Genomic DNA, 25303 nt, shown 5'->3' on the forward strand with positions numbered 1-25303 from the left:
AGAAGTAAATTCGGGATTTATATTATTATTACTATTTTTTATTTCAACCATGAAACATTTGCCTAAATCAATTATGTTTTCTCAAACTTTATCAATAACCAATACAAACAGTGGTGATTTTTTAGTATAATATATAGTTCATAAATAAATTCTTCTATATAAATAATTTATGTATATTCGTTCTTTCGTAGAACAACCTGGATCTCAATATTGATATATATGCTCACTGTGGCCGCTCTAATTTGTTAAAATTAGTATGACAAAATCTTCAGCCTTCAAAATATATTACATAGAAAGAATAATGAGTGGATAATTTGTTCATAAATATCACTCTAAGACATCTTGAAAACAATAAATGAATAGTGTTATTTAAGAATTTATAGATATTTCAGGAGTATCTGATTCCCGTCAGATCATGTGATAGAATCGGGTCTTGTTGTTATTGCTCAGCTGTGTTCTCGTGAGGCGGTGATGAGCGTGTGGAAACGTCTCTGTGAAGCGTTTTAACGTAAGTTTTTTATGTCAATCGAATACGTTGATCAATTTTCACTTGGCAATATGTCAAATAAACGGCATCATTAGATAACACAGTAAAATATTGTACGAATTTTTTTTCCTTCGTTTCAGAAACGCCTAGGTAGTTGTGCGACTTCTTTTCTACTAGCCTATTGAAATATGAATATTACTATAACATTCTATTTAAATTGCAAAATTGGCAATAAATCATGTCGTTGTTAGATCTAAGTTGATGATGATCTGCGTGCTTCAAAACCACTTTTTAATATTTTGTAGTAGGCTATCATAGGCCGTACAATAATACCATACCGTAGTAACCGTACTAAACTTAGCCTCATAGGACTTGGCGGCGTCTTGGCCTATTACTATTAGGTTAGGTTTGACGTTTCTGTGGAGTGTGGACAGTGGAAGTTTGAATTTAAATAGTGTGGAATTCTAGGAATACTGGTTTATTTATTCAATATTAAGGCTAATTAGCTACTGTCAACACTCAACACATTACTGTAATTAGTTACTTACGTACTAATTAGCAGATACTGATTTACCCTGCTGTTTGTTGGTTAAATCCACATAGGGCCTACTGACATAGGCTAAGTTGTAAGAAAATCAGGGCACCTGTGAAAGGCAGAGTCAGGGCATCTGTGTCCTGTGAAAGGCTGTGATTCTGTGAATGAGACAGAGAGCCTGAGAGGGCCTATGCTTGTAGTTGTTGACAATCTATTCTTCAACTAATACAGAATTACAAATTGTGCCAGAGTAAACATCAGTAAAAACAAAAGTAGGCCTACCACAATTATTGTTTAAAATTTTTTTACTTGAGAATACAATTTCTCAATTTTTTTTATACAGTTTTAAAATGACATCAGATACTAAATGGTGACCCCCATTGCGCATAGACTAATGAAGTTTATTTTTTGAAATTTGTATCCACTTTTTGCAGCATATCAATCGCTATGTTGGCAATGGCATTGCGAATGTTGTTCTTGAGCCTGAGGTCAGTGAGGTGTGCTATGGTCTGTGGTCAATTGAAATAAGCAATAGATTTCAAATAACCCCATAAAAAGAAATTGTATTGAGTCAAATCTGGAGAGCATGGTGGCCATTTGAGATCACCTCTTACTCTTAGAGAGATAGAGGCAATTGGGGAAATGTTGTGGCAACAAATTCAATTAGTCTCGTGCTGTCAGTGCTGTGGCTCCATCTTGCTGAAACCACACATCCCTAATGTTCAATTCTTCAAGTCTTAGAAGAAAAAATTCCTCAATCATGTTCCTATAACAAGCTCCATTAATGGTAACTGCGTATTCGTTTTCTTCAAAAGAATAAGGACCAATTATTCCCATTGCCAACATCGCACACCAGACAGTAACTTGCTCACAGTTAAGTGGCTTCTGGTTAAGCTCACGTGGATTTACACCATACCAATAATGCATGTTTTGCTTGTTGGCGCAGCTGGAAATGTGGAAGTTAGCCTTGTCACTAAAAAAAATTGCCTCGTCTTCAGGCAGGTTATCAACCAGCATTACACATACATTTTATGGGCAACAAAATTTCATTTAGTTAATTCTTGCACAACAGCCAATTTATTTGAGAAACAAACTTATTATTGTTTAACATTTTTTTACTTGAGAATACAATTTCCCAATTTTTTTTCATACAGTTTTTTTAAAATGACATCAGATACTAATTGGTGATCCCCATTGCATATAGACTAATGAAGTTTATTTTTTAAAATTTGTATCCACTTTTTGCAGCATATCAATCGCTATGTTGTTGGCAATGGCATTGCGAATGTTGTTCTTGAGCCTGAGGTCAGTGAGGTGTGCTATGGTCTGTGGTCAATTGAAATAAGCAAGAAATTTCAAATAACCCCATAAAAAAATTGTTTGGAGTCAAATCTGGAGAGCATGGCGGCCATTGGAGATCACCTCTTAGAGAGATAGAGGCAATTGGGGAAATGTTGTGGCAACAAATTCAATGAGTCTCATGCTGTGGCTCCATCTTGCTGAAACCACATGTTCCTAACGTTCAATTTTTCAAGTCTTAGAAGAAAAAATTCCTCAATCATGTTCCTATAACAAGCTCCATTAATGGTAACTGCGTGTTTCTTTTCTTCAAAAGAATAAGGACCAATTATTCCCATTGCCAACATTGCACACCAGACATTAACTTGCTCACAGTTAAGTGGCTTCTGGTTAAGCTCACGTGGATTGCCTCGTCTTCAGGCCTCGTTATCAACCAAGAAATCAAGAAATTGCCTCGTCTTCAGGCAGGTTTTCAACCAGCATTACATATACATTTTGATGGGCAACAAAATTGCATTCAGTTAATTCTTGCACAACAGCCAATTTATTTGAGGAACAAACTTAGGAACTTTCCCCCTCAGATGTGCCCCCTCTCACCCCTCTACATGCCCAACTCACTGTGCAGGAATTTTTTTAAATAAGTAAGTTTCTCTGGCGCACCCTGTACCTTTGCCCAGGATTGGAATTTTCCTACTTGTTTTTGAAATCTTGCAGCTCTGGCGTGATGAGTTTTTAATACATTTGGAAACTCATGGCTCGATCGTGTCCTTTTGTTAACAATTAGATAGGAGGTAATTCATCTGGCGGGAATCTCACGGTTCTGGAAATGGCAGGAAAGCTCTAGTCGCAGCCCTAAAAGGAGATGTTTTCCACGCTTGCCTTTGTCTAAATTTTCAAGTGAAAATAGACTAGGTATTATTCTAAATTTTCAAGTGAAAATTTAAAATAATAGCCTAATTGGCCTTATTATTTAAACCAACAACTCTAGGAAGTCAATCATGAAACCAATGTGGAATATTGGCTGGAAGTTTCCAATAATTTTGAGCAAAAATTATTGTTCCACAAGTGATGTGAAGATTACAAGTAAAATCTGTAATTTTTCTAAGAAATTTTTGGGAAAAAAATATGGTCATAGCTAATAGGTAAAATTGTTGAAAATTGTAGGCAAATTTATCTCAATCATAGGTTACTTCTGTGACGGAAGAAATTATTGTTTAATGGCCAAACTAGAAAATTAGACAAAAGTTCTGTCTAATTTTTCAGTTTGGCCATTAAACAATTATTTCACAAACACATTGGCCATTGAACAATTTACAAAAATCAGCCTGATATCCTGATTGTGCCAGAACTTCAGTTTGTAGTACCTATTTCTATTAAACATGATAATCCAAATTTGCTTGGCTTTTGCTATATTGTTGTGATTTTAGTTTGTTTAGAAAAATTATTAGAGCCTCAAGCCTGCACTATAAATAGTGTGGAAAATGGGCCACACTATATGAGCTATAATTGTCTGTTTGGAGCAATGACTTTCTTGAATTTGTGGCTCCTTATTCGTTTTTCACACTGTGAAACCATTTTCTGAATCTTGGAACCCATGTTTCACATTTTCAGTCTTTCAGATACCATGCTTCTTTCATTTATGAACTGAACAATTTTTGATCTAATCAAAATGCAGGACATTGAAACCTGAATATTTTTATTTCCAATTCAGTAAAAAAGGTGAATCTTTAGAGCAGCATGATTTCTGAAAAAATCATATTTTTTCCCTCCTGCAGTACAGGTGCTGTGGTGACAAAAGTGACTTTCACATTAGCATTAGGACTCCAGCATTACTGATTCAATTCAAACATATCTGCCAAGTAATAAAGAAATGAATGGTTTCAGGTTTTCATATCAAATGATATTTATTCTTACTCATTTATCATTTATCCTTTTTTTAATTCCACCATGAAATTTGGGAAACTACCTGATTTTACTAACATTTTTTGGCTTGAAAATGTATACTGAATAACGTCTATTTCCAAGCCACTCATGTATTCTTAAAGTAATGAGTTGTTCATTATGTTGCTGTTGGCTGTGGAGAGGAAGATAAAAATCTTCTCTTTCAGAGCCAAAATTAGAACTTTCTCACAATTTTGTGAGTTGCCAAATGTATGCTGGATGAAAAATCTCCTATCTACGGTAATAAAACTTAACAATAGAGCTGACTCAAACTAAAGTTGCTTAAGAGCAATGAAATTTCTGTAACATGACAGATTTTTTAATCTTTACCTTAGAAAATTTTGTGAGTTTTGTATTTATTTAAAATCTGTTTAGTTTGTGTTAATGTGCTTTGGTAACAATTGGGTAATGAGATTACAATTGGACAATTGATTGCAAGGCTTTTAGCAACACATTTCATATAGAAGTACCTATGGCAAAGTGTAGGCTGAAGATACAATCCTATCAGATGGCAGTTACTAGCACTGATTTGTTTATAATCCATGATTTCTGATAAACTTTTGACTGGAATACATCTCTCTTGATTCAATTCATGATCTCAAGTAAAAACCTTATGAGAGACTATAAGAAAATTTGTGTGACTTTTAAAATACATGGTATAGGTATTAATAATATCCCTCAGAAAATTTAAGTTTGGGCAATATACTAAATGGAGTATTTCATGAGTTTCTTGTGCTGTAATTGTATCATAGTCTAACGTTTCAATTTATTAAACATTGAAATTTTGTTCCTAGATGACTAAATATGGTGTTTGGTTTCTTTATTTTCTGTATCATTTTTCATAAAAAGTAAATTTAATGGTGCATTGTAAGAATGTCAATTTGCTCATCAGAAAAATCATTAATTTATCATTAATTTGAAGAGTCTTCTCTTTGCAGGAGTGTGCTAGGACTTCGAGCACTGGGCAAGGAGGAAGCGAGGCAACATGTCTGGATCAGAATACTGGCTCATTTCTGCTCCTGGAGACAAGACCCCTCAGAACACATATGACAAACTCAACAAGGCAACTGCTATCGACAACCAACTCTCCATCAACCATCCTTTCCACATTCCTGACTTGAAGGTTGCTAGACTAATTACACAAATTTTCTCTCTAAATTTAACTATCAGTAATTTGTTAGGAAATTGTTTGGCACCAATATAATTTATAAATGTTTCTTGTATTTTAAAGAAATACAATTCAGTTTTTCTTTGTTCAAAAATTCTAAGGTCCTGTTTTATTGTTGTTTGTGTGCACCTGGCCTCCTCCTATTATATACATAAACTTCCTTATTACTTTTGTTACAACCGAATAGTTGTAAAAATATTTTCAAACAATATTTGACTATCTGCCTACAATATTCTACCATGAAATCAAGGCCATACATTTTTAAAATTAATTAGGCCTACATGTCTTCAAACAAATTTCATTTTTAGGTTGGCACTCTGGATCAGTTGGTGGGTCTGAGCGATGATTTGGCTCGTCTTGACACATTTGTTGAGAGCGTCATGCGCAAGACGGCTCATTATCTTGGTGAAGTCCTGGAAGATCAGCGTGACAAGCTGCAGGAGAATCTCCTTGCAAACCAGGGTGAGTAATTCTAGCTTTGCATGTGCACACATGTAAAGCACTGTTTTTAAGAGAGGATTGATGTAACAATCCTATGCATNTAAAGCAATGTTTTTAAGAGAGGATTGATGTAACATTCAGAATAGATGAATGTCTAAGTCTGCTTTCTTATTTTTTATTTATTTTATTATTTATAAAATTGCAAGTCTATTTGTTATATAAGCTATTCAATTCTTCAAACTTACTAGTGTGTGTATATCTGATGAATGCTTTATTCATACACAATCAAAGCCGTTTCTTGACTACCTATATATCAAGTTATGATTTTCAATGAATGATTTTTTAAGAATTTTATGTCTAGCCATTAATCAAATTTTTGCTCACGACAGTAAACCTGGCCACGTACTTGACTAAGTTCCAGTGGGAGATGGCCAAATTCCCTGTCAAACAGAGCCTCCGTGGCATTGTTGATGCAATTGATTTCCTGTTAAGTTTGTGTACTTACATACCTACATTAAAATACAATTTTTCAAGTGTACGAATATTTATTTCCCCCCACTGTATATATATATCTGATGAATGCTCTATTTATATACAATCAAAGCCGTTTCTTGACTATCAAGTTATGATTTTTTAAGAATTTTATGTCCAGCCATTAATCAAATTTTTGGTCCAGCCATTAATCAAATTTTTGCTTCTGACAGTAAACCTGGCCACGTACTTGACTAAGTTCCAGTGGGAGATGGCCAAATTCCCTGTCAAACAGAGCCTCCGTGGCATTGTTGATGCAATTGGTCAGCAGGCATCACAAATTGAAGGCGATCTCAAAGCCAAGGCTCAAAACTACAACAATCTTAAGTCAAACCTGACAAACATGGAACGAAAACAAGTGTAAGAATTTAAATGCCATGCGTTGATTTATGTAATATAAATAATTTACTTTGTCTTTTATGAAATATTTATATTTTACCTCAATCTTATCGTTTCCAGAAAAGATAGTCTTCATTTTATAATATTATCATCTTAATATTTGTTCTATGTGTTTGATATTTCTTACTTGTGTCAATTTACATTTTAACTACGATTTTACTACTCAATAACTGTGCAATATCTGTTATTTTCAGTGGGAGCTTGTTGACACGAAACCTTGGTGAACTGGTGAAAAAGACAGACTTTGTTCAGAACAGCGAATATCTGGTGACTCTGCTTGTTGTGGTGCCAAAGTAAGTAGCAGTGATCAAATCGCCACAGTTTTGCTACATTATTTTGCAAATCTCATTTTCCGTATTTTACCATCTAATTCTGATCATATTACTGTTTTATCATTTCCACTTGAAATTAAATTCTTTGTCATAGTGTAGCAATCTTTTTACGAATTACCTGAATCATATTCATTACAACACTTCTCTTTAACTTCACTTCTTGTTGTTTGTCTACTACAAATCTTATAATTGATATTTAACACACTTTTACCTGTCCAATCGATCTGAAAATTTGCACATTTGGGTTAAGTCGGAGACAATGCATGAATCAATTGACAGAATAAATAATTTTAAAATTACAAAAAAATTTTAAATATTGAAAAATAAAGTGAGAAATACATTGTCCATGTGTAACATCGGAGTCACTGGCCTCTTTATTAGTGTTGTCTTTAAAAAATAATTTTTAAACACATATTATTTTTCATCTAATAGTATTTCTTTCCACCTATTGATAATTAATCAAAAGTAGCTGAATTTATTGGTGAAGTTTAGACGAACTGTCATCTTTTTCCTTTAACTGTTTTTTTTTTTAAATCAGGAACCTCTTTGGGGATTGGCTGGCGAAGTACGAGCACCTGACGGACATGGTTGTGCCGCGGTCTTCCAATCTCCTCTTTGAGGATGCCGAGCACGGCCTGTACTCTGTCACTGTCTTTAATAAAGTTGTTGATGAGTACAAGCTGCACGCCAGAGAAAACAAGTGAGGATATTTTAAATCCACGTATATATTTGAAAATTTTTATGCGCTATGAGATATCATTTGGATATGATAAATCCACGTACTATATATCCTTGAAAATTTTTTTACCGCTACGAGATATCATTTTTGATCTTATAAACCAAATTCTATAGTAGTTCCACAAATTTTATTTGATATTCAATCAACCCTTTCATAAAGATTGAATTCATAGGAATATATACGTTTCTCACCAGTAATGTATTTTTCTGCCTCTTGGTTAACATGAATGCTATTATGTTAAATTAACCTCTAGGTACCTACTTGGCTTAAAACAAGGACTTAGATTTTTGTTTTCTCTTGAAGGTTCGTTGTACGAGACTTCACTTACAATGAAGAGGAGCTGTCTGCCGGCAAGACCGAGCTCTCCAAGCTCATGAGCGACAAAAAGAAGCAATTCGTCAGTTTGAATTTTTGCTCATAAATTAAGTTTTAGGTTTATGCTCTCTCTGTTTGATGCTCTGTTTTACGTCCTGTGTAATGATTTGTTCAATGCCTTGCTTGATGTTATGTTTCATGCTCTTTACTGCCCTGTTTCATGCTGTTATGTCTGTTTAATCATTTGTTTGATGCTGTGATGTCTGTTTAATGACATGTACTATACTGTAATGTCTGTTTAAGACATGTTCAATGAATTGTTAATTACTCTGTTTGAAGCTCTGGCAAATGGCCAACCTAATGCTCTGTTTGATTTAGGAACTGTTGAATGCTCTGTGTGATCTCTAGTAATGACCTTTTCCTATGGGTTAATTACGTTCGTTAATTGAAATTATTTTTGTTAGAGACATCACGGTACTATTAATTATGGGTAATTATTGTTCACAAAATATGTTTGGTAAAATATCACAAAAATTAAGAAACTACAAGGACTAAAGCGTTGCGATAAACCTATTCCACTTTTGATTCAGATTTCAATTCATGTTTGAGGCCTAATGTCCTTCATTTGCAGGGCCCTCTTGTACGCTGGCTTAAAGTCAACTTTAGCGAGTGCTTCATCTGCTGGATTCACGTCAAAGCCATCAGGGTGTTCGTCGAGAGCGTTCTCAGGTGAGAAATTTTTTGTTGTTCTCAGGCCTCCTAATCTCGTCTTGGAATCTTCAGTTCACTCCAAGGTCACTTGTCGAAAAACCAAAGATGCAGGTTTTTGTTTTGGTGACTGTCGTGACGTCTAGAAGAAATTGCAGAACATGATTGTTGCCCATGATTAAAATTGCGTGACTTTATGATGAATTAATTCAAATTTATTTCAGTTTGATGTACGCAGCCGCCTATTGGAGTGTAGAGTTTCCATCAATAAACATTCTTTCAATTGCATGTGCAAGGGTCTGTGTGCACCCCTGTAACATTACAGGGTCTTTGCTACCTTATACAAGGTTTTAGCTATTAGGCAGTTAAAAACTACCGTACTCCTGCTAAGTTAGTCCAAGCTAGAGCTATTAGGCAGGAATTACCACTCATAGCAAAACTAATTATGATTATTGTTGCCCAGGTATGGACTGCCGGTGAACTTCCAAGTGGTGGTGATGCAGCCTGTCAAGGGCCGCGTGAAGCGCCTCAAGGAGGTCCTGAGTGGCCTCTACGCTCACCTCGACTCAACAGCCGTGGCTGGCAACGTTGAAGTCTGTATTTATGCTCAGTTATTGTTATTATTAATGTTATTGTATTATATTTTTGTTATTATTAATGTTATTGCTTTGCTATTATTGAATTGAGTCACATGTGCTAAAAAAGATGATTTCTGAAGTTTAATTAGGATGAAAAAGTGAATTTGGATAAATTTTTCTTGAATTTAATTAACTTCAATCCATACACGAAATAAACAATATTGAAGATTACGATTCAATGCAGCTAGTTGGATTCGAGAAATTGATTACAATTTTTGTTTGATTTAATTATTGAATCTTCGGGTATTTCAATTTGTAGCAAGACGTGCATGACACAACAGGCCGATGTCATATTTAATTTTACAACGTTATTTATTATTATCAAAGTGCTCTTTAAAACATGAATATGTTTTTTTTATCACAGACCTTGGACATACCAGGCCTGGGCTTCAGCAGCGGAGAGTATTACCCCTACGTGTACTTCAAACTCAACATCGACCCACTCAGCGAACACAAAATATAAATTTATTTCTCGATTGCTTTTGGCTTCACAAAGCCATTAAGGCAATGAAAAAGAGAAACCGTGGTTCTTAAGTGTCGAATTTATCTTGTACTCAACGGCGGTTCAGAATAACGACTTTAATTTACAGAACATGAAACGGTTATGCAACCATCATTTTTTCCATCAATTTTCGATGTTACAGTTCGTTAGATCTCTAGCCACAATCATTTTTTTTCTATCAATTTCCGATGTTACAGTTAGATTTCTAAGCCATTGGTTCAACTGCCTAAAAGAAAAAGAATATGCAACATAACAAACCAACCGCCAAAATTGCTTTGCAATGAACGAGATTCGATTTATCATTAATTCAGCCTGCAAGCGTATGCTCATATGTACCATTGATAAAATACTTTTTTGCTGGAGTAATAATGAGTTCGTAAGTTAGGTTTAAACTTGAAGTAGTCAGCAATCTCTTGTCATTTAGAGGACTAGATTACAGTGTTGAACGTATATATTTATGCTTGGAGTCTAGCTTATGCAGTGAACATAAATAGAAGTTCTTGTTGACGAATAATTGGCACTTCCTTGGACGGGTTAACTTCCTGAAGTTTTATTGAACATAAAGATTACCCTCCAACCTTCATTTTAATCCATAGTTCATGAACTACTTTCTTGAATCAGTAAATGAGGTTGGAGGACAGGAATATATTGTTGCTTGTCATCGAGAATCGCTAAAGTTTTTTGTGTAAATACCTAACATTCCTCAATAATTCCTGTATTGTTCTCCAGTCTGGAGGATGACGCCGCAAAGTTTGAAGCTGTTCTTTTAGTGCCATGCGCGTTGTATGGAAATTTTAAGCGCCGTAAAAACCTAATTTTTAATCATAATTGTTCTTTAAATTTTTGTGATGTTTAAATTGTCTTCTGTTTAGAAAATATTCTGAAATTTTCGATGATAGTTTAGAAATATTTTTTATATCGGTTGGTCAAGTGGATTCCGTTCTGTGTATTTATTGTAAAGTGAGCAATATTTATTTGATGTATTTCTATGTATGAGGGATCCCTTAGCAATGCAGTGATGTTCAGTGTACAGTTGTCCGGCTGGTCTAGTGTGAATATTATATGGTGATCAAAAATTACTTGTTTAATTTCTGTGCCTCCCTTCGCCGTTGTCTGAGAACTCAAAGTACAGCAGGTCTGGGCCTCAACCATACCTCTTGATTTGCTCTAGCATCTTAGGGTACGCACACAGTGAAAGCAGGTTGCCAGCGTGCTGGTTACCTGCTCAGCCTGGCGCCTGAAACCTTAGAATACAGAAGCCTATTCGTACAGGTTTTCACTGCGAACACTTACATTATTATCCTATGTTCATTCTTGTGGCAGGTTGGAGCAGGTTGCCCGCGCGGGCAAACCTGCTTTCACTGTGTGCTTACCCATACAGCAGTGAACACGTTCGCTAGTGTGGGTCGTTAAAATGTCTGTACAGCGTGTGAACGAGTTCCTTTTTTTATTATTGCTGGATTCTTGAGTAATTTAAAATATTCAGCGCGTTCCGTACACGATTCAACCTCAGAATATGCATCAAACGCAATGATGAATTTCTAAAATCTGGGGCCGTGTTTCTTCTTGACTACGAGCTTTTTACAGCGAGCTTTTGGTGAAGACAGATGTCCTGTGATTCGAGTCTTGAATGAATTTGCAGCACGTCGCAAATTCAGAATACGCACGGTGCTGCTAGCGACACATATTCAAAAAATATAACTCGGTACTCACTGCAGTGAGTGACAGCGCATTTTCTCGTCGACGAAAACATGAAGTCACGGACGGACATGGCGAGCACAATAGTGCATTTTTTCATAAATGAGAAAATACGCGAATTTAAGCGTGACCACCTGTGCAGGTGCGGTAAAAGAATCGTAATTTAAGAGCTATTTTATTGATTAAGATCTCATGTGAGTCACTCAGCTCACAGCTGTCAGTGCGGCAGAGATCACGTCTAGTGCTGCTGTAACTTTACTCAGTTCAAATTCTCACTCGTGCTGTCAATGTGAGCATTTCCGTTCGCGAGACGCTTACGACAATATAAATTAAAAATTAGATTGTGTCGAGCAATAATTGAGAAATTTGGACAAATGCGCGTGCTATTTCTACTCTTCTTCTTAACCTGTGTTGGTATAGCATTTCTAAACATGAAGTTAGTTCGCTACATATCATCTGCTGCAAAACCATTCGAAATTCCCAGCGCATATACCAATGAAAAGCATAAATTTGCATCGCTTGATGCAGTTGAAAAGTCGGATGACTTGAATCGCTGGCTCACAAATAATAGAAGATCTCCTAATGTGGTGCTCTTCCTAGTTGATGACTTAGGGTATGGAGACCTTAGTGCTTTCGGCCATCCAACCTCCCGGTCCCCAGCCATCGACCGTCTGGCAGCTCAGAGTAAAGTCTTCACACAATTTTATGTGACCAGCCCCTTGTGTAGCCCATCCAGGTAAATCTGTAGCCGCCGTACAAATTATAGTTCACTCAAGTCCTGTATTTTTCAAACTAGCAAATCCATCATGCTATATTTTACTGGCACAGGCTACATGGAGTTCGGACGCGACTGCTATAACCTTCTCTAACATCTGCGTTTAATAAATATAGCGGTTTCAGCGTTTATTAGGCCGTAGGCCTGTCGCCGATTCTTAATATTGCAGAACATTCACAGTTTGTTGAGGGTTTGAACTCGCAACTCACTGCTTCAATTTTGCTATGCTTAACCGTCCGGCCTTCTTGCCGATCTGACAAGAAACTGACGCACAGAGCTTGGATCGAACCCGCGCCTCTCTGCGCCAAGCATGGTACTCTAAACTGTAACCACTTGACCACCCTTTTCTTTAGCTCGGTGTGCGCTTTCGCTCCACAACCTCTCGTTCGTTTGAAATCATCCATTTAGTATCCTAGTAGTATTTAACACGTTTTTAATGTTAGCCACTAATTCTTGGATTTAAAATTTATCAAAATACATATACAACAAAAATTAGATTACTGGTGGATACATCTTAGCAGGTATAACAATTCAGTTTTGTGTTGATGGCTGTAGTGCTAGCTTCTCAAATGTACTATGAAGCATGTGATGATTTAATCTTGTCGTATGAAGATTGCTTTGTAAAAAGTCAAAAAAGTTCGGTACCATCATTGGCCTCCTTGTAAGTCTCCTACGTATGAACCCTGTTTAACATACGCGTCTCATTTGGAGCTAGTTTTAATTTGGCATGAAGCCAGTATTTTCAGTAACCTTGAGTATTAGGTCTTGTGATATCATTTCTTAGCTTGCATGGAGCTATAACTGTCCTTCTTGCATGCAGCTATAATCTACTTCTTCATGGAGCTATAACCGTTCTATGTAAACGCGTATTTAATTTTTATAACCTTTAATTTGTCGAATTTTTTACTGATGTTTTCTATGTCAGAGCATCGCTCCTGACGGGGAGGTACCAGATGCGCTCCGGCATCTACCCTAGCGTGCTGATGCCCGACAACCCTCGAGGGCTTCCTCCAAATGAGACTACCATTGCTGAACTCCTTAAAAATAAAGTAAAACTTCATGATAACTAATGTTTATGATTATTTTAAAAAATATATACAATTTATAGCTGGGGGAGCTTCCCCATAAATTTGTCACCGAATACTTCAATTGGGGATTTACTGAATGGTATCTAAAAGAAACGTCTAATAGCCCGGTAAGATTGGAAAATGAGCAGTCAGCTCATTAAATACATTTTCTCAGTAGAATTTCTGCTTATGGGTAAAAAACTTTAATAAGATTCCAAAACTGATTTAAAAACTTGAATAAGATAACTTTCACGCGAAACGTGGTTTTCTCTCGTGGATATCGCTCTTTGATCGTCACGAAATTAGTACTCATTGTAACAAAAGAACTTAGTTTATCTCGTACAGTTAAAATAGTTTAAGAATGATTCGAGGCCAACATTGCCTCGCATTGCCTGTGTTTGGTACTAGGAAGTATCTAAGATTTTTAGGTATATTCTTGATGAAAAAGATCGTTCTAATTGATGTATTTCTCAGGGATACCGCACTCTGATCGTCGGCAAATGGCACCTGGGCGTTGGGTACGAAGGAGAATATCTGCCCGCGCACCACGGCTTCGACGACTACCTGGGAGTTCCCTACAGCCACGACATGTGCCCCTGCTACGCCTGCTTCCCTGACAAGCCTTGTGACGATATGTGCTGGAGTACCAATGTAACATGCGCTTTATACAGGTATCAACTATGCAAACTGCTTCACTATTTATTGTTTTAAAGAGTAAGCAGTAAACATTTGCCCATGAGGAGAAATTACTGTCTTATATGGAATCGAGAAAAATAACGAACAATTTCCACAACATTTCTAAGAAATATAATGTTATTTATTGAGAATCATTTGATTTTTCTAGTTTAAATTCCCTTGCATGAGGTTTTTTGCAGTAATCTTGGCTGTGCTGTCTAATTGTGTATGTTTTCATTCCATTCCTATACGTAGTAAAACCTGCCAAATTGAAGTGTTCAAAATCCACAATATTTGCAATATTTTTTCCAGCAACTCGACGATCATTGAACAGCCCACCCCACTGCCTCCTCTGGCTGGCAAACTTGTAGGCAAAGCCACGCAGTTTCTGGAAGTCAGCGCCAGAGACAACGTTCCCTTCTTTCTCTACATGCCCTTCTTGCACGTACGTGATCATCCGCTCTAGTGTTAGGGTACGTACAAAGTGAAAGCAGGTTTGCCCGCGTGCTGGTTACCTGCTCAGGCTGGCGCCCGAAACCATAGAATACAGAAGCCTATTCGTACAGGTTTTCACTGTGAACAGTGAAAACCTTTACGAATAGGCCACAACGCCAGGCCTATTTATTTCAATTTCAGGCGCCAGCCTAAGCAGGTAACCAGCACGCTGGCAACCTGCTTTCACTGTGTGGGTACAATAAGGCTTTAATAGGAAACCGAATATAGAAAGAAACTTTTATTTGCGAACTCTTTCCCTGATCCAGTAGGTTCAAGAAATCTATCAGATTCGATGACAATCGGTTCGGAAGTAAGGTCAAAACAGCTTAGTCGATGATTTTTCAGGTTCGTCGCATCAGACGAATAAACGGCCAAACTTTATTTGAAGGAAATAAACAGAGCCCATAGCTTCCAGCTATGAAAGTTTAATTACTCTGGCTGACAAAGATTTCAATAATGGATAATATCAACAATTAATTACTCAAAACATCACATACCACAATACAAATTAGTAGAAAATGTAAAATTACGAAGTCTCTTCAGTGCGTCAGAGAGTCCCGGATGGACCCCAGTAAAGCAGCAATTGTTCTATGACATTAATGATGCAACAGGCCAACAGCTTTAAGCTTATGCAATAATTAATCAAATAATGAATTAGATCAACCTAGAACTGTACAGTATCTCAATGTAACACTTTCAGTTTACTGATACCTCTTTAAAATCGCTTAAAAATCTGTTGCGACAAAGCATAATTGCGATAATTTTAAGAGGCAATTGAAGAGCCCATATAATGGAAAAAAATACAGTAGAAGAATAGCTGACTCTTATACAAACAATAAATTAAGCTCAAACAAGAACTCAGTTCTTATTACTAATGGAGGCATATTCATTAAAGAATTTTATCGAAGTTAATCAGACAGAAGCCAATGTGATTACACCACAGTAAAAGGGGAAGCCAAGACTTGAGTCAAAGTCTGTCTCCTAAGCAAAGTAAGAGCGAGCCTGCAATTTAAACTAAAATAAACATAACGAAAACTGAGATTGATCATTCGAACAAAAATGAGATTATTACGAAGGCATGGCGGTAAACAAACCGACTGCCTTAAAGCACGTCCAAGATAAATAGTTGCGCACACCATTAAGTTCCAATGCCAACAACACTAGGTTGTGTACCGATCCATACCTCTCGATAGGCACGAAGAAAAACAGCACACAAATGTAACATAACATAACATAGTGATGTCGGCGCTGAAGCGTACGTAGGCCTGTTGTGGCCTGTTGCCGATTCTTTTCCTTTTCGTGCCTTGTTCACAGAAGATCTAAAATCATGTCATTTGACCGGATCTTTTCATGACTGGCGATAGTTTGAAGTAGCTACTAGACTAGTCAAAGTCTGTCTCCTAAGCAAAGTAAGAGCGAGCCTGCAATTTAAACTAAAATAAACATAACGAAAACTGAGATTGATCATTCGAACAAAAATTAGATTATTACGAAGGTATGGCGGTAAACAAACCGACTGCCAGAGCGCGTCCAAGATAACTAGTTGCGTCTACCATTAAGTTCCAATGCAAACAACACTAGGTTGTATACCGATCCATACCTCTCGATAGGCACGAAGAAAAACAGCACACAAATGTAACAACACAGGAAACATAGATATTTCTAAAATATGGAATGAGATCGTTAGAAAATAATGGAATTGTTAAAAAAACTTGTAATCTAAATTTCTTCAAATGTTGCCGGGAGTAAAGTTTCTTAGGATGTCATTAAACTTTCATTTACTTATTTTTCAGGTTCACACTCCCCATTTTTCGTCTGCGGAATTCGATGGAAAATCCGCACGAGGAACTTTCGGCGACGCTCTCCTGGAGCTCGACCACTCCATCGACGCCATCCTGCGGACACTCGACGCGCTCGACCTCGCCGACAACACCGTCGTGTGGTTCCTCTCTGACAATGGGTGTGGTTTTAGTACCACGTTATTTGTGTTATCGAGAAGAATATTATGCTGCTGTAAGAAAATTGAGACGTGCATGAGAAATACAAAGCCGAATGTATTAGTATGTACGGATATCGCAATGGAATAATGCTCTCTTTTAATTCCTAAGAAGTAGCTCCGATGTGTGAGAATAATAAGGGAAAATGGATGTAAAAAGATCGGATATACTTAGTACTAGCCTGACCGTCCGATTAAGTTGTTGATTATGATATTTTCATCATGATCCGTGCCAACGACTTTCGTAATTATTTTTCAGGCCAAGTTTGAAGCATCATCAGCAAGGCGGTTGCGCAGGGGCGCTGCGGTGCGGCAAGGGCACGGCCTGGGAGGGCGGCGTGAGGGTTCCCGCCTTCGTCAGGTGGCCGGGGTACATCGTTCCTGGTAAGTGAAATATACAGTCGTCTCTATTGAAATAATCTATCTTGCTACATAGTTCCCCTAACTTATCGATTTCGTACTTTACTTCTGTACGGATAACACGGCTTTCTCATTTTGGAATCTTATTTCATAAAGCGCGTATTTGCTTAAGGTCGCACTGACGAGTTGCTGAGCTCGCTAGAAGTTCTGCCGACCATCGCTGCGCTCACCGGCGCTGACACCAGCGGCCTCAAGCTCGACGGCTTCGAACCCCAAGGATCCCAGCCCTGAAACTGGGCCGTACGCCGTTGTTTACCAGCGCCTGAAGGCTCATTTCTTCACAGCTGGGAATGGCAAGTTTTGATGTTATAAAATGTTATACTATACTTCAGGATATTCAGTTGCTGTACATGCTCTCACGGCAGTCGAAAATCTATAGCGGGATATTTTCATTAGATCGAACTAGAAATTTGCCTGAATTTGTGCTAATATATGAACGAAACGTCCTTTTCTTTCAACTTGACATTTATCAGTACGAAAAATATTTTTATGCCCTAAAATTATCTATATACGATTAATTCTCAACCACTTGTTGATATTTTTCGCCAGGACTCTCGGACGATCAGAACTACGACGAGATGTGCACTTCACGACATCCTCTGACGGAGCACAACCCGCCTCTTCTCTACGACTTGTCTGTTGATCCTGGCGAGCGCTGGAACATCGCCAACGACACCAGCTTCAAGTACGCTTACTCCTCAGATGTGAATAGAATTAGAATTTGTTACCATTGCTAGGTAAATTATCGTTAAAACTCATCGTATGCACCACCTGATCAAACAGAACAATATTCTCGTTCTTTGATTCATATAATTTGTACATACATAACATCTTCCAAATCATTTAAAGCAAGCACCGAAAGAATGAAAACAGCTTTCAATTTTGATTGTCAGCATTCAAAGGAGTTGCTCGACTTAAAAATAATTTCTTTTCGATGGTGTATTACTTTTTCAGACCTTTATTGATGAAGTTAACTACGTGGCGCACAGAGCACATGGCTGACATGACTTGGATGACTTCAGCCACGCTTGACCGCGAGGAACGATCACAACCCTGCTGCACCGACCGCCGCTGCAATCCATTCCCTTCCTGTTGTGACTGCGCAAGCAATAATACTATGTGATCACAACTATAAAACGCCCTAAGCTCTATTTCAACGTAAATTAGCGGCTCTGTGGCATCCTTTTGTTTTATTTCGAAAAATTAAATAAGCAAATAATTAGTATCGGGTCTTCTCCCTGTTGTGACTGCGCAAGCAATAATACTATGTGATCACAACTATGAAACGCCCTAAGCTCTTATTGAACGTAAATTGGCGGCTCTATGTCATCCTTTTGTTTTGTTTCGCAAAACTAAATAAGCGTATAATTAGTATCGGGTCTTCTCCCTGGCGACCTTGGGGCGAGTGTGGAACAAATGCATGCACTTACCACCTTATACCTTTCAGGCCGGACACGGGCAAATTTGAAATAAAGTGCGTCAAAAATGCTCCCTCCCTACCCCCCTCATACTGGGAGGCAGGGAGGGGTCATTTCAATCATGTACGCTTTATGTCTGGGGCGATACTTTCAAAACTTACTAAGTGAACGTAATTACTTACGCTCTATTTTCTTGTCTATGATCGGTGGATTTTGCTTGAAAGGCCACCAATGATTGGCTGATGAACTTACGATCTCTTAACTTTTTTTGTAGGTATAGGCCCGGCAGTCTAGTACTACTTGCTTATTTTTTAAGATAAGGTCAAAACCTATCAGAGGCTCAATTTCTTCGAATAAACTCATGGTTGCGATTAGTAACAATTTGAAATGGCATGATTCTAAAATGATGGCAGAAATCGTTTTCCAAAGAAAAAATTTCAATCGCTGTATGAATAGAAATTATTCTGGTTACTGCTCTGTAACGTCGTCGTTTTTAGCGCATTTTCTCATTTATGGAAAAAAATATAACTCAGTACTCACTGCAGTGAGTACTGAGTTATATTTTTAGCGCATTTTCTCATTTATGGAAAAAATGCACTATTGTGCTCGCCATGTCCGTCTGTCTGTCTGTCCGTCCGTCTGTCCGTGACTTCAAGTTTTCGTCGATTTTGAGAAAATGCGCTCTCTGTCACTCACTGCAGTGAGTACTGAGTTATATTTTTTTAATTGATAACGCATGTTGACCGTCGCAGAGCCTCTCTCCTGACGGGGCGCTACCAGATGCGCTCAGGCATCTATCCCAGTGTGATAAGACCAGACAACCCTCGAGGGCTACCTCACAACGAAACTACCATCGCGGAAGTCCTTAAAAACCAAGTTTGAGTACCACATTTCTAAGCATGCTATTAATTTCAAAGAATTATAAATTGTTTTACCTTGAATTTGGACATAGAAGGCGACAGGAGAAATTATCAAAGGATTTAGGACAACAGCGAAAGAAACAATATCTTACACTAATTCAATTTTATTAACTTGCTTTCTTTCAGTAAAATTTTTCCACGCTTTCATCGCGTGTAACATTAATGCTATTCATGCATATCGCACTCTGATCGTCGTGAAATTAAAACTCATAGTATCAAGAGAACTTAGTTTCTCTCGTACAGTTAAAATAGTTTAAGAAAGATTCGAGGCCAACATTACTACTGTGTTTGGTACTAGGAAGTATCTAAGATTTTTAGGTATATGCTTAATGAAAAGATCGTTTTAATTGATATATTTCTCAGGGATACCGCACTCTGATTGTCGGCAAATGGCACCTGGGCGTTGGGTACGAAGGAGAATATCTGCCCGCGCACCACGGCTTCGACGACTACCTGGGAGTTCCCTACAGCCACGACATGTGCCCCTGCTACGCCTGCTTCCCTGACAAGCCTTGTTACGATATGTGCTGGAGTGGACACGTATCGTGTCCTCTATATATGTAGGTGCACTCTTTTAAACTTGTGATTAACGAAGTAAGGGGTGATATTGTTCTAATTGTTGAATATTTCGTAGCTTTTTTATAAGTGGAATGGACAAGGGACAATATCAATTTGCCCAGCCATACTTAAAAATGTGTCCTATGATTTTTTCTCTGGCACCTGATTTAGTTGAGGGACTACATCAGTTTTTTCTCTAAATTTTCCCAGCAACACAACGATCATGGAACAGCCCACGCCCTGTCTCTTATACACATCTAGATGTGTATAAGAGACAGGGTCAATGAACTATTGAATGGATTCGAGTGTACCAGTGCCGTACGGAAGAACTGTTTCAGTACCTGAAAATGAGTGGCTGAATACGACAGAGGATTATTATAAAATGAAACGTAAAAATGTTGCCATAATGGGTTCCAATTGTGGCGACCCAAATAACAGATATAAATATGTTGCTGAGCTGCAGAAATACTTAGCGGTTGACGTGTATGGCGAGTGCGGACCGCTAAAGTGCCCAGGTCATTACTGGACGAACTGCGACAAACTCGACGACNCGCACTGACGAGTTGCTGAGCTCGCTAGAAGTTCTGCCGACCATCGCTGCGCTCACCGGCGCTGACACCAGCGGCCTCAAGCTCGACGGCTTCGACGCCTCAGATTTCCTGCTCGGCAAAAGTTTCATGGTATAATAGTAATTTATGTCCGTGAAATTTATTTCACAGATTACTTCATGTTTTAGCGCATTTTCTCATTTATGAAAAAAATGCACTATTGTGCTCGCCATGTCCGTCTGTCCGTCCGTCCGTCTGTCTGTCCGTCCGTCCGCGATTTCACGTTTTCGTCGACGAGAAAATGCGCTCTCTGTCACTCTCTGCGCTATATCCACGAATGCAACTTATGTCCCATTTTTCAAAAAACGTATTTCGTTAGCTGTTGATAGATTATTACTTGTGGGAATCCTTCATCTGCCACCTATAGTTTATGTAGCTATAGTTTCCCAGGACTTCCAATAGAAATGTCATATTCTCAAAACAACCATATACAGTATATTTTCTAGGCACAAATTTATATTCTTAATATTCAGAGCAAATATAACCTGTCCATCCTCGACTTCAAATGTTATAAAAAAACTGTTACCGTTTTCTGTATAACCTAACCCCGTCCAATATTCGCTGGCATAAACCTCCTGTGCGTTCTACGATGTCCAAGTTTAGGGCAAAATTCCTGTGCGTTCTGTGTTGTCTAGCAGCTCTGGAAATAACCTTCAATTAAATTCTGAAAAAAATTTTGGTGGCCTAACGATGTCCAAAGTTCGCTCGCGGAACCCTCTGTTATAACCACCCTTCCTGGTGTTCCCAGTCGCCTCGGGAATATTTCGCGGTGTACCCCAAGGATCCCAGCCCTGAAACTGGGCCGTACGCCGTTGTTTACCAGCACCTGAAGGCTCATTTCTTCACAGCTGGGAATGGCAAGTTTTGATCACGATATTCACTTGCTGTACATGCTCCACGACAGTTGAAAATCTATAGCGGAATGTTTCATTAGAACAAATTAAATACTTGCCAGAATTTGTGCTAAGAAATGAACGAAACGTCCTTTTCGTAGAATATGATCATATTTATCACTAAAAATTATTTTTTATATCCTTGAATTATCAATAGATAATTATTTCTCAACCACTTGTTGATTGTTTCGTCAGGACACTCGGACGATCAGAACTACGACGAGATGTGCACTTCACGACATCCTCTCACAGAGCACAACCCGCCTCTTCTCTACGACTTGTCTGTTGATCCTGGCGAGCGCTGGAACATCGCCAACGACTCCAGCTTCAAGTACGCTCACTCCTCAGATGTGAATAGAATTAGAATTTGTCACCATTGCTAGGTAAATTATCGTTAAAACTCATCGTATGCACCACCTAATCAAACAGAACAATATTCGCGTTCTTTGATTCATATAATTTGTTCATAACTTTTTCCAAATAGTTTAAGACAAGCACCGAAAGAATGGAAAAAGCTTTCAATTTTGATTGTCAACATTCAAAGGAGTTTCTCGACTTGAAAATAATTTATTTTCGATGGTGCATTACTTTTTCAGACCTTCATTGATGAAGTTGACTGCGTGGCGCACTCAGCACATGGCTGACATGACTTGGATGACTTCAGTCACGCTGGACCGCGAGGAACGATCACAACCCTGCTGCACCGACCGTCGCTGCAATCCATTCCCTTCCAATATTAAATTGATCGCAGCATTTAAATATAAATACTGCGAGCCCTATTGTCATGTAGATGTAGACGAACATCATAAAAAATCGAAATGTATATTCATAAAAAAATTCTATAAAAAGAATCACGCACTTTTGCTATGAATAAATATTCTTGCTAATTACATATGAGGTAAACATTAAATTATAAAAAAAATCATTATATAAACATCATTATAACTTTTAAAATGTTTTAAATTAATTTCACAATGCATAATCTCACTAATTATGGACAAGTCTTTGCATTAAAATCATTTCAATGCTTCAGCAAAAAATAATTTTAATTTGGTGTGAGGATCATTTATAATTTTTCCAGCTCGACATCATCAATGATGATTTAGTAAAGACAGGCTTTAACAATCTTATGCAGCTTTATCATGCAAACTCAAAATACTGCAATTTTATTGAGTTCATATTCATATTATTAATTCGTCTCATTTTATTCATATTGTTAATTATTAATTAATACATTTATGATTTCTGTTTTTTTGTTAATTTGTGTGTGATGAATTTACATGTATGAACCGTTTTACTTAATTAAGTAAAAAATTTGAACTTTTTCTATGGTTGTTTCTAGCAGAAACTTACAATGTATAATTGTATTTCAAGAGTTTAAGTAGGATACTGGTTAAAACTGGATACTTGAAAATTCTGGTTTAATAAGTATATATGGATGGTACAATTACACGATTCTTACTATAACAGACAGTCAAAAAGTTCATTTTCTTAATTGATTTAATCTTTGTTGCTTCCGGAGTGTAAGCCTAAAGCATCCAGTTGAAGTTTCATCTCATGTTGCCTTGAGAGAGATGCGGCACAAACCATTAGCTTCTCAAATTTATGTAAACTCAGCTCGTATATTTTATCAGGTCATCCAACGATGTTGTTTGCCCAAAAAGTCGTAATCGGGGTTCAATTTTTTCACTGATTGTAGATCAGAGTGTTCATGCAAGATAAAATTAAGCCTGTTTCATGATGTAAAGCTAAGATTCTTTACATCTAGGAGGGCCAATTTGATGAAATTAAAATTATTAATCATTGAAAAAATTTGGACGTAAACAGATGCGAAAATAAACAGTGGGAAAAACTGTTGCAATGCAAATTTGACGCATTTACTATAATTATACTCAAAATGGATCCACAAACTATGATTCAAAATTTTATAAAATTAATACAACTCGCTCCCCTTAAAATAATCGTAATACATGATAAAAACAACATGTATGAAATTGGTCGACATGAAAAGGCTCTATAAACTAGAAAATCAAAGAACACAATGACTGAAAATCACGCAGTGCAACTGATTCAAGGTCGAAATTTCCGCTCACTAGGGCGGAAGAAAACCGGGCCTTGTAACATGTAAGTTCACAAATGACATGGATATTCACAATAATTTATTTGACACATTACGGAGACATCTCCACCTATCTAGTGAGGGAGCTATTCATCAGATGGGGCTGTCACCAAAATCACGATTCATAGCTCCATCTGAATAGAGATGAGCTTTGAAAAGTGATTTCTGTACTTAAATATTAACTTTCTTATGATATACGAACCCTTTTATCTCGTTCTTCTCACCTATTTTGACTACTACGGTATGCTCCTACTATTACTACTACTATTACTATATGCTCCTACTAGAATCGATTTTAAATCTACCGTCCGTTGAAAAGATCTGATCAAAAGGCTAGTCTAGTCAAGAAAAGCACAAGAATCGGCGACAGGCCTATCCAGGCCTACTCTTCAATGCCGAAGATACTATACTATACTATTCTATTTTATCGGTCTGCGTCCTCACTATATATACCACTACATCTCACCGAAAGAAATCTAGCGTTGTTACCATATATTCTTTCCCTCAATCTTACGGTACTATTTTGTGCGTTAGCGTATATAATCTCTTTTGTCGTCACATACAAACTTTTTTATAACCAAATGTTATCACTGAACGGTGTTGTTCGTGCACAGCGGTACCAATTAGTCTAAACTCTAAATGCTAGACCGGTGACAAGCCGCAAAAGTTGAAGAAATAGTTATTTATATTAGTATTTGATAAGCATTAACGCTTTAAAATCAAGTTGAAATACAAGCATTGTAATATTTAACATTATTTATATTCTGCATTAAATTCTTTTTCAATTTAAAATAAACTTATGGGATTGAAATGCACGACGCTCCGGCAGTGAAATTGTCAATTCGTGGCGCAGCAATCTTCTTGAAATTCTTAGGAATGAAACTGAGATCTATTCACAATCTAAGATCACAATAGTCTTAGATTTGTTTCCAGATACCAATTAGCTTTGTTGCCAAGCCTGCTAGCTGCTGCATCAGCCGCATAAAGGCCTGTAGTGATTGTTCAGTACATGCGTTTATTTAGGAAGCAGATTGACGTTGATTTCCAAGAGCTCGGCAGAGGTTGACAATGATTGGCTAAGGTTTACACAGATTGGTATAAGTTGACACAGGTTGATGACACAACTGCGAACGTGCCTTGCTATTCTCCAACTAAGGGCAAAGAAAATTTTCAGGTCCAGATAATATACACGATAATTTTCCTGGTTGATGGAATTCAATAGTGACCCAAGCAGACTCGATCATGCAAAAAATTTTCTTTGCCTGAATGCTACGGATAAGCTTCCTTGGAAGACACAATCTTATCAATATTTTAGAAAGTTTGTGTCTTTGTGTGTGTGTTTAAAGAGTGGCATTGCAAATATATTGTGGCTGTCGCACTGTTAGAAAAAAACGATGAAAAAACGGTCCCACCGGGGTTCTAGTGGCCGGTCGACACGTGAAAATAAACTGTTTCGCCATTTTTATCAGATGTTTTACGGATTTTGTGTGTTAAATTCGAATAAAAACGGCAACTCGGTGTTTCTTTTCACGTGCCGACCGGCAACTGAAACGCCGGTAATACCGTTTATGGTAATTTACCGTTAACGCCGGTAATAGCGTTAACGGTAATTTTTCTGACAGTGCA

General features: G+C 37.5%; 2 protein-coding genes and 1 pseudogene across 2 annotated transcripts; all 3 read left to right on the forward strand.

Moving 5' to 3' along the window:
* Positions 1–425: 425 nt before the first annotated feature.
* On the forward strand, positions 426–10821 carry LOC108666089 (V-type proton ATPase subunit C). Its single transcript, XM_018152902.2, has 10 exons — positions 426–508; positions 5201–5385; positions 5739–5892; positions 6576–6762; positions 6996–7094; positions 7672–7833; positions 8176–8269; positions 8819–8916; positions 9359–9488; positions 9898–10821. Exons 2-10 carry the CDS (start codon positions 5248–5250, stop codon positions 9994–9996), a joined length of 1161 nt encoding a protein of 386 aa, XP_018008391.1. The 5' UTR covers positions 426–508; positions 5201–5247; the 3' UTR covers positions 9997–10821.
* Positions 10822–11992: 1171 nt separating this feature from the next.
* Positions 11993–18398, forward strand: LOC108666084 (annotated as a pseudogene).
* A 961-nt stretch (positions 18399–19359) lies between these two features.
* LOC108666085 (arylsulfatase A) lies at positions 19360–23299 on the forward strand. The gene is made up of 7 exons (XM_047882799.1): positions 19360–19455; positions 19863–20039; positions 20573–20737; positions 21414–21522; positions 21754–21889; positions 22155–22344; positions 23258–23299. The coding sequence occupies exons 1-7, from the start codon at positions 19360–19362 to the stop codon at positions 23297–23299; spliced, it is 915 nt and encodes a 304-aa protein (XP_047738755.1).
* Positions 23300–25303: the final 2004 nt, after the last annotated feature.

The sequence above is a fragment of the Hyalella azteca genome, unplaced genomic scaffold (genome assembly GCF_000764305.2).
Source record: "Hyalella azteca isolate HAZT.00-mixed unplaced genomic scaffold, Hazt_2.0.2 contig11325, whole genome shotgun sequence".
Lineage (NCBI taxonomy): Eukaryota > Metazoa > Arthropoda > Malacostraca > Amphipoda > Hyalellidae > Hyalella > Hyalella azteca.

Excerpts from the sequence above, each read along its gene's own strand:
- LOC108666089 (XM_018152902.2), top strand. The coding sequence starts at position 5,248 with ATGTCTGGATCAGAATACTGGCTCATTTCTGCTCCTGGAGACAAGACC. Across the intron at positions 7,834-8,175 it reads CTGCACGCCAGAGAAAACAA|GTTCGTTGTACGAGACTTCA; the intron begins GTGAGGATATTT and ends TTTCTCTTGAAG. Across the intron at positions 9,489-9,897 it reads CCGTGGCTGGCAACGTTGAA|ACCTTGGACATACCAGGCCT; the intron begins GTCTGTATTTAT and ends TTTTTATCACAG.